This window comes from Podarcis liolepis, assembly GCF_965112155.1.
Source record: "Podarcis liolepis genome assembly, chromosome: 5".
In the NCBI taxonomy this organism is placed as follows: domain Eukaryota; kingdom Metazoa; phylum Chordata; class Lepidosauria; order Squamata; family Lacertidae; genus Podarcis; species Podarcis liolepis.
The window spans coordinates 103758266-103767516 of record NC_139556.1 but is presented as its reverse complement, the minus strand read 5'-3'; the positions used below and the strand labels follow the sequence as shown (position 1 = coordinate 103767516).

At 61.9% G+C, this 9251-nt stretch overlaps 1 protein-coding gene across 8 annotated transcripts; it reads left to right on the top strand.

Moving 5' to 3' along the window:
* On the top strand, positions 1-9251 carry LOC310707970 (very long-chain specific acyl-CoA dehydrogenase, mitochondrial-like). 8 transcript variants are annotated; one of them, XM_083505549.1, is made up of 21 exons: positions 68-95; positions 604-679; positions 1102-1165; positions 1484-1556; positions 1656-1720; positions 2217-2351; positions 2669-2813; positions 3086-3215; positions 3303-3428; positions 3663-3861; positions 3951-4055; positions 4179-4265; positions 4789-4851; positions 4972-5073; positions 5966-6063; positions 6491-6563; positions 6687-6818; positions 7707-7779; positions 8161-8233; positions 8380-8455; positions 9047-9251. In XM_083505549.1, the coding sequence occupies exons 2-21, from the start codon at positions 609-611 to the stop codon at positions 9182-9184; spliced, it is 2028 nt and encodes a 675-aa protein (XP_083361675.1). In that variant the 5' UTR covers positions 68-95; positions 604-608; the 3' UTR covers positions 9185-9251. The 8 variants fall into 8 exon arrangements, with proteins under 8 accessions (XP_083361679.1, XP_083361675.1, XP_083361673.1 ...); XM_083505547.1 differs by having other exon boundaries at positions 2160-2351; XM_083505546.1 differs by having other exon boundaries at positions 601-679; positions 2160-2351.

The window sequence follows — 9251 nt, the reverse complement described above, 5'->3', positions numbered from 1 at the left end:
GTGGTGTCACACTGAAGGAGCACAGCATGGCTCCCCAGTTAGGGATCCCCTCCTCCTCCTCCTCCTCCTCCTCCTGCTGCTGCTGCATTTTGTAGGTAAGTTGGGCTCCTTGCTTCTTGCTCAACTTGCCTCTTCCTGGAGGGAACTTCTGTCCTCAGCTGCTCCCACCACAGCTAGACTGAGCGGCTCCCCGTGGTGAAGAGGCCAGGCCCCCCCAGGGGCGGGTGCTGGGTGGCAAGTATCAAGGCAGAGCCACTCCTCCCTCCATGCCCAGCCTAGCAGGTGCCAGAGACCAAACCCAGCAAGGAAATAATAATCTCCCCCTTGCCTGGCAGGGGGTGAGAGGGGCTGCACAGAAGGGGGCAGGAGGTGGGGCCAGCCATATATGCGCCCCCCTAGGGGCACAGGAAACTACCAGTGCAGACCACTGGGTCCATCTAGCTCCATGCTGCCTTCACTGACTGGCAGCAATGGCGCCACAGGATTTTAGGCAGGGGACTTTCCCAGCCGCCCCTGGAGATGCTGCCAGGGACTGAGCACAGAACCTTCTGCATACCACGCAGGTGCTCTGCGCCTCTGACCTCGAACCACCTCCCCAAGCAGAGAGGATGTTGCGCCTGATCCAGCGAGGGATGGGGCTCAAGTGGTGGAGACAGCTGTGGGCCAGATCCAGCCTCAGGTATGCCTGGCACAGCAGAAACAAAGGCGGGGGGGGCAGAAGCCCCTCTAAGTCACCGCAGGATGATGGAGGTGGAGGGGGCTCTGGGCCATGTGCTGTGGGGGAGGGACCTGGCACAGGGGCTGCTGGTCTTGGCAGGCACCACAGAGTGCATTGTGGGAGGACCAGCCTCACATACCCAGCATGCTTGAGTCGGATGAATGCATGAAGGGGTTAATGCCATAGAGTCCGCTGTCCTGCCAGGCTTAGCTAGCTCACTCCCCCACCTTGGCAGGTGCCTCAGTCTACCTGAGAGGTTCAGTGGGTCCAGAGGTCTGAGCTGGCTGCTGCATCTCACTGGCTTCATGGGGGCCGGGGGCTGCCCACCACACAGGCTGGCGGGGGGGGGGGTCCTCAGTGATTTCCTGCCCTTCCTCTTCCAGGCTGCTGCCTCCCTCCTATCTTGTGCCTGGCCAGAAAGTGAGCTATTCCAGCCATGCCAACAAGGTGAGTGGGGCCTGATGTCACTCAGCCCTGCTTTGCGTTGCCCCCGCCCTGCGTGAGGCTGCCTGGGACTCCTTTTGGCTGCCCCCCACCCTGAGAGAAGGCACGCTGGGCAGCAGGTGCTTTGGCAGGAGGTGGGAAGCGGGTTCAAGGCGGCCTTGAGGCTCAGGAGGGGACCACCGAGACGGGAAAGCATCCCCTCCACAAGGGGCATGGAGGGAGAGAGGAGGGGTCCTGCACCCACTGGAAGCTGCCAGGGCATGAGCTCTGTTGTGCCCCCAACCACCCCCCCCAAACAGGAAGCATCGCCTTTTCTTTCAGGAATCAACATCCTTTGTCACAAACATATTCAACGGGCACCTGGCCCCCGAGAACGTCTTCCCTTTCCCTTCAGGTAGGCAGCGGGAGCCCCCTCAGCCAGCGGGGGTCTCTGGGGGGTGGGGTGAGGGGTTTGATCCTCCTGCTGACCCACCAGCCGCTCTGCCCCCTCCAGTTCTCTCCCCGGAGCAAGCGCAGTCCCTGCAGGCCATGGTGGATCCCTGCACCCGCTTCTTCGAGGTGAGTGAGGGTGAGGAGGCCTGCACTTTCCATTTTGCCAAATTAAGCCAGCGTCCATCTTTGGGTGCCCTGGGCAGCTGTGCGTAGCAAGATTGGGTGGGCATCTGAGAGGGCACATCTGGGCACTTGTCCACACAAGAACAAATCCTGCCCTGGAGGGAAGCGTATAAAGCTGGAAAAACATTGCTCAGACATGCAAAATCCGGCAAAAGTATCATTTCTCACCTTTTCAGATTTCACTTTTGAAATCCTTTAAAAAACAAAACCTAATTCTTCCGTCTTGGGTGTTGAGTAATTTGCCCCTTAGATCCTTGACTCCAAATGTATCCACAGCTGTTAACTTGGAAAGACCCTTTGGATCAGAAGACAACTCTCTCTTTCCCCCTAAAAGGAGGCCTCTTGCTTTAGGCCAAACCTTCCCTGGAACTCCCTGCCACAGGAAAGTGGCCTTAGGGGAGGGTCTGCCTTTGCTTTGTTCTTTTCAAACTGTGGGCAGGAAGTGAACGACCCAGCTGCCAACGAGGAACTGGAGAGCATCCAGGAGGAGACCCTGGCCGGCCTCAAGGACATGGGCTGCTTTGGCCTCCAGGTGCCCGAGGAGCTGGGGGGCATCGGGCTCACCAACACGCAGGTGAGAGGGACTGATGGGGGGGGGTCCAATGGGACTGGGGGGGGGAGGAGGAGGCCTTTGATATAGCCAGGAGGGGGTGTGAGGCAGAGAAGGGGCCAGAATTCCCCCTTCGTGCAGCCCCTGCCCACGCAGAGATGAGGGAGCATGTGGGGGTGGTGGGGTGTGGGGGTGTGCACCGATGCTCCAGGTGTGATGGGCCAAGGGGAACTCATCTCCCTGGGGAGACCCCTCCTCCTCCATCTTTGCCTTGTGGGGCTGGGTGAATCAATGGCTGCTTGCCCCGCGTGATGCCAACCTCAGAGCAATTCACCCCCCAGTATGCCCGCATGGTGGAGGTGGTCGGGATGCACGACCTCGGGGTGGGCATCGCCCTCGGTGCCCACCAGTCCATCGGCTTCAAGGGGATCCTGCTCTTTGGCACAAAAAGCCAGAAGGAGAAATACCTGCCCAAGTTGGCAACTGGTAAGACAACCCCCCTCCCCGAAACGAGACCTGCGGGGCGGCGAGGGCAGCAGCGCTGTCGGAAGCCCAAACCAGGCAGGGGGCGCGGGCGGGAGCCGTCGGGTCTCCTTCCGGCGAGCAGCCGCAGGGGTGAGAGGCCGGCCTAGCCGCCGCCCAGAGGCCCGGGGACGGCGCGCCCAACCTCGGAGGGGCGCTGGCTGCCTCTGAGAGTCCCGGGAGCCCGCCGGCCGGGTCGCCCCGTCGAATGAGCGGCTCGTCTCTCCTTGCGCCAGGCGAGGTTCACGCCGCCTTCTGCCTGACGGAGCCGTCGAGCGGGTCCGACGCCGCCTCCATCCAGACGACGGCGGAGCTCAGTCCCTGCGAGCGCTATTACACCCTCAATGGGGGCAAGATCTGGATCAGGTGAGGGACAGATCCGGATCAGGACCCCCCCCCCCCGGGTGGCGCAGCGGGCTTCCCCGCGCACTCGCTGACGCCTCTCGGTTCCAGCAACGGCGGCACCGCCGAGATCTTCACGGTCTTCGCCAAGACGCGCGTCAAGGACGTGACGACGGGCGAGGAGAAGGACAAGATCTCGGCCTTCATCGTCGAGAGGGCCTTCAAGGGCGTCACCAGGTGAGCCCCGCGGGGCGAGAGGAGCACCGGGAGATGCCGGGACGGGCGGCCACGCTCCGGGGAACTTGGGAGGAGGGGCAGAGTGCGCATCCCTCGCCCCTGGGTCGCCGCCACCGGCGCAGGAGCCTGAAGGGACGCGGCTGGTTGCGCCGTCGGCTGCGCGGGGACCGGGCTGGAGCCGAGCGCGCCGCGCCGCCCTGCGCCTCCGAGTCCTGAGCCCCGCTCTCCCTCCAGCGGCCCCCCGGAGCAGAAGATGGGCATCAAGTGCTCCAACACGGCCGAGGTGCACTTCGAGGGCGTGCAGGTGCCGGCGGAGAACCTGCTGGGCGGCCGGGGGCGCGGCTTCCAGGTGGCCATGCACATCCTCAACAACGGCCGCTTCGGGATGGCCTCGGCGCTGGCCGGCACCATGCGCGGCGTCCTCCGCAAGGCGGTGAGCGGGGCTGCCGTCGGGGGGCCGGAGCGAGGGAGGGAGCCGCCGCGCCCGCGCTGAGCCCCGGCCCTGCCCTGACCCGCCCGCAGGTGGAGCACGCGGCCAACCGGCGCCAGTTCGGGAGCGCCCTGAGCCGCTTTGGCACCATCCAGGAGAAGCTGGCGCGCATGGCGATGCTGCTCTACGTGACCGAGGTGAGGGGGGGGGCGTCGGGCCCGACGCCTGAGGACAGGCCCTGGGGGGCGGGAAGAGGCGGCTGCGCCTTGGAGGGATTCCACTGCCGGGTGCTCAGCGCTGCCTCTGCCCGCCCCTTCCAGGCCATGGCTTACGTGCTGAGTGCCAACATGGACATGAAAGTGCCCGACTACCGCCTGGAGGCCGCCATCAGCAAGATCTTCGCCTCGGTGAGTGGATGGGTGGGTCCACTGGTGGAGGAATGGGAGTGCGGAGGGAGCGGACCACCCCCGGCACCACTATTCCAGTAGGGTGGCATCATGGTGCCCCCCCCCGATGCGCGCCACACCCCCGCCTGCTCTCCACCCTGTAGCAGAGGATGCAGCTTCGCCACTGGGTGGGTTGGTGGGGGGCCTGTCTCTCCAAGGAAGCCAGGCCTGCTCTCCCTAATCTCCATCCCTCAGCCACCCTCTCTGCTAGGCAGAAACTGATTGGCCTCGCAGGGGGGTGGGGCACGAGTTGGGGGGCTGGGGGGCACCCTCTTGAGTGCTTGAGGAGGCACTCCTTGACTCTAAATTCCTGGCTTGCCCCTCCCTGGCCTGTTAGAAGTGCTGCGTCCTCCTGACCCGTTCCCTGCTGGCCTCCTGCTTCCGGCCCCAGAGGAGGCACCTGTCTGGCCAGCAAGGCCTTTGGGGTGGTGGCCCCAGATCAGCTGAGGCTGCCCTTGCTGCCTTGGGCTGTTTCCATCCACAGGAAGCAGCCTGGACAGTGACCGATGAAGCCATCCAGATCCTGGGTGGGATGGGCTACATGAAGGTCAGTGCTCCTGCCTGGGTGGCAGAGGGCGGGGTGGGGGGCTTGCAGGGGCGGCTCCTGTTGGCCCCAACCGGGCAAGACTCTCAGGCCAGTGGAGGTGACCTTGCTTCCTTTGGCCAGGAGACGGGAGTGGAGAAAGTCCTGCGAGACGTGAGGATCTTCCGCATCTTTGAGGGCACCAATGACATCCTCCGCCTGTTTGTGGCGCTGGGGGGCATGAAGGTGAGCCCCCCCCCCCGCCTTTCACCAGGGCCGCCCTCCCACTGGCCCTGACACCTCGTTGGCCTTCTCAGAATTCACTCAGCCTCTCCTTGGCTGTCACAAGTGTCAATCAAAGCCCTCAGGACCCGCCACTAGATGGCAATAAGAGCACAAGAAGCTGCCTTCCTGGGGTCCATCTAGTTTAGCACTTCCTACACTGACTGGCAGCAGCAGCTCCCAGGATTTGAGGCAGGTGTTAACGGAGAAATCTGAGGGCTCCCTTGGACAAAAAACAAGGACACCAGCCAGGAATACCAGAGCAAAACAACAGGGGACACTCCCAACCATACCTGGAAATGCTGCCATGGCGGATGGAACCGGGGACTTTCTGAGTGCAAAGAGGGTGCTCTGGCCCCTGAGCCATGGTCTTCTGCCTGCCTGCTGCTGGTGGCTCCCACCCTGTGGAGACTGGGAGAAAGCACTCAGAGGCCCCCCAGGAGTGAACCAGGAGCCCAGGCAGATGTCCTGGACAGTTGTCCTTTTGCCAGCACCATATTCAGCCTGTCGGATGGCACCCCAACCCCATGAGGTCGACCGCCATTAGTTTTGTTTTCTAGCGGAGGCTGAGAAGCCCAAAGGAGTTCATGGCAGAGCTTTCTCCCTGAGCCAGGTCAGAATCTCTCTGGCAGCCCTCCTCCCTTGCTGGGCTGCCCCTTCTTCCATGGCTTGTCCGTGGGTCCTTTGTGGGCAGGAGCCTTAGAGGAAGTTCCCCAGTTCATGGGCTGGAGCTGCCCTCTGCTCTGCTCCAGGTTGACCCAAGACTCTGGGGGAGGGGTGCCCCCTCCCACCCCTTTCACAGAAACAGCCTTGGGGCTGGACCTCCTTTGAGCAGGGCGACTCTCTCTGCCCCTAGCATGCTGGAGAGGAGCTGCAGCGCCTGCAGAAGTCCCTCTCCAATCCGGTGGGGAAGGTGGAAGCCCTCTGCAAGGAGATTGTCATGAGAGCCAAGCGGTGAGGAGCATGTCTGGGGCTATTGGGGGGGGCTGTGAGCCCCCATGTCCAGCTTGGGGGCAGAAGCGGGTGCGTGGGGTGTTCCTCTGGTCTGAGAGGGAGTGGGTGGAACTGTGGTCTAAACCACTGAGCCTCTTGGGCTTGCCGATTGGAAGGTTGGTGGTTTGAATCCGCACGACGGGCTGAGCGCCTGCTTCTCTGTTCCAGCTCCTGCCACCCTAGCAGTTCGAAAGCATGAAGTGCAAGTAGACTGGAGCTTTTACCGTTTTTTACCCTCTGGTCTGATGCAACAGCCAGGAGTGACAGCCCACAGACTCCCTGGTTTGCTCTCCATCAACCTTCTGATTTCTATCTTGAATGTCCAACTGACATTTCTGTTCCTCTTCCAAGTTCTGCACATCTCCTTTCCTTTCTCCTTCCACTGCAGGAAAGTTGGGCTTCCCAGTGGCCTCTCTCTGCAGGGCGATGTTCACCCAGACCTGGAGGACTGCGCGACTCTGGTGAGACATCATGGTGGGATAAAAAGGAGTTTGGAGCTCAGCTGTGATTGGATCCATGTGTTGGCAAGGAAGCAAACCTTGGAGATGTACAGAGCTATGTACACAAATAATCTTTGTGTGCAGACACTTGTTACATTGCCAGCAAAAACTGGTCCCCTCCAAAGCACCAGGCCCCCCTTTGCGCCTATCCTGAGATGCTGTTGCCACTTTAGCTCCTCTTTCCATTGTGCCAGTGAAGAGGACACCCCAAGTCGGGTAAGCTTTTTGGCTCAATGGCCCACAGGATCTGGATCAGCCTCAAGGGCCAGATTTGACATGTGCTTGGGGCTGCCTTAAAGCCCTTTGCAAAAGCACTCTTTGGAGCAGCTTTGGGCACTTTCTCTAAGTGGACAGTATGTGGTGGTGATGGTGGGGGTCTGTGTGGCAGATAGCAGAACGAAGCCAGTAAGATACAGGCTGCTCTTCCTGCTTCTGCTGCCCCTGATTGTTTAAGAAGGACAGAGCTGCTTCAGAGAGTGCTTTTGCAAAGGGTTTTAACTCCTGCCTATCAGCTGATGAGCAGAAATTGAATCCTGTTGCCTTGGCTGCGTGATCCAGTTCCCTGTCCTCCCATCAGCTGACATTCCCGGTGACATCAGCTGATGGGCAGGTAGGCCTGGCTTGAGAGAAATGTGGGTCAAATGAGACCCCTTGGCAGGATGAAGTGGGCCCATGGATTGAAGGTCCCCCCCCCCGCCCTACGTGGGTGTCTGCATGGGGTGTCTTCCAGAGCAGGGTGCCAGAGCCCCCTCCACACCTGTCCCCAGGGGGTGCCTGGAAGGGCAAGCTCCTCTCACTCCAGAGGGTCCTGGCTGCCTGAGAGGTGGAGGTTGTCCCCCAGGGATGGGGTGGGGGGCTGAGGCTCCTGACCCACAGGAGCATCACTTTCCAGCTGGTTCTTCAGCCTGGTCTTTCCGAGATGCCATCTCTGTGCCTGTAGGTACTGTAAATATGCAAAGAGCAGCTGATGGAGAAACAGGGAGGGGCCTGTAAAGGAAGAGCTGCTGGCCCCCATCAGGACTATTTTCAGCCTGGGGGGCGGAGGGGTATGGGCATGTGTGGACATGCCAGGCTAGCCCTGCCCTTTGCCCTTCCTCCGTCCAGGTCACCAAGGCCATTGATCTGTTTGGTGAAGCGGTTGAGAGTCTGCTGCTGAAATACGGAGCTGCAGTGGCAGGTACCCCCCCTGCCCCCCAACAAAAAGCAGGCCCTGCTTTGCACCTCAAGTCCCTCCCTGGATCAGGAGCCATGGGGAGCAGGGCCTGACCAGGCAGGGGAGAGACCCCAGCCTGGCTTTCTGAGGTGGGGCGTGGAGGCCTCTTGTCAAAGGTGGGGGACCAGCCAGGCCCCACAACCTCCTGTGGGTGTTCTTGGGAAGGGCTGTTGGGGGGGGGCACACAGTGGGGCAGGTCCATGGGTCGGGTCGGGGGATAATCCAAGTCTGCCTGCAAAAGCAAACTCACCTCCTTAGCAATTTCTGGAGTGAGAAGCAGAGGCCAGGCCAGCTGCCCCAAATCTTGCCTGATGCCCCCTCCCCCCCCCCCAATTCCTCCGTCAGACCAGCAGTTCCACCTGAAGCGCGTGGCGGACTCTGCCATCGACATCTATGCCATGGCTGTGGCTCTCTCCAGGTAGGGAGTCTGCCTTTGCAGGGCGAGAGCAAAGGGGCCCACGGCTTGCCCCCAGGCTCTGTCCCCTGGGGGGCCTGTGTCGGGGGGGCTCTGGGCTCCCCTCCTGTGGGCCCTGGCCTTCCTTCGCTCCCTCTTTCTTCTTGCAGGGCCAGCCGCTCTCTTTTGCTGAAGCAGCCGGCAGCGCAGCACGAGGAGCTCTTGTGCCGGACGTGGTGCCATGAGGCAAGGGGTGGGGTGGGGTGGGAGGAGGACCCCCGCAGCCCCTTCCTCGGCCTGGGCTCAGCCCCTCGCTCCCCTTGGCTCTGCCTTGGCCCCACAGAGGCTTCTCAGACCCAGACTTCCTCCCCCTGGCTGCCCCTCCCCCAGCCCCCGTTTCCTGCCGGGTGATCCATTCCTCCTCCTCCTCCTCCTCCTCCTCCTCCCAGTCCTGGGGCAGGAGCTGAGCCTTGCAGGATGTAACCAGGTGTGAAATGCTTCTCTCCTCAATTAGCCATAATTGCAGGGAGTTATTTGGGCCTCTCGCCAGAGCACCTGGCTGTGGCTCTTTGAAGCTTCCGCCGGCCTGGAGGAAGCCTCACTGCTGATGGGTCTCCCCTGGGGCCAAGGACAAGGCGGCTCACAGGGTGCCAGCCTCGCGCCAGCTCTTGCCCAGGCAGGGCAGCTGTGCCCTGGAAGGACCCGGAGCTTCCCTCCCTCGCCAGCTTTTCCCTGTGGGCCTGGCAGTGCCCTGGGTGCCTGTGGCTGCTGCCCTGTGTCGGGTGGCCGTGACCGGTCTCCCGCGTTGGTGGGTGACGCTCCTCCTGTGTCCTGCAGGCCTTCCAGCGCGTCCGCCAGGCTCTGCGGGAAGCCAATTCACTGGCCTGGGAGGAGTCCTTTGCCGGCATGAAGCTGATCTCCGATGCCCTGGTGAAGAATGGAGGCGTTGTGGCTGCTCACCCGCTCGGCTTCTGAGCTCCCGGGGGGCTTTCAGTCAGGGACTGGAAGGAGCTTGGCATCTATTAAAGCTGATTTAAAGCCA

What these genes read in the sequence shown, in the direction of transcription:
- LOC310707970 (XM_083505547.1), top strand. Translation starts at nt 609, where the DNA reads ATGTTGCGCCTGATCCAGCGAGGGATGGGGCTCAAGTGGTGGAGACAG. An exon ending in TGGCGCTGGGGGGCATGAAG is followed by an intron (nt 5,074 to 5,965) that starts GTGAGCCCCCCC and finishes CTCTGCCCCTAG; the next exon opens with CATGCTGGAGAGGAGCTGCA. An exon ending in ATTGTCATGAGAGCCAAGCG is followed by an intron (nt 6,064 to 6,490) that starts GTGAGGAGCATG and finishes CTTCCACTGCAG; the next exon opens with GAAAGTTGGGCTTCCCAGTG.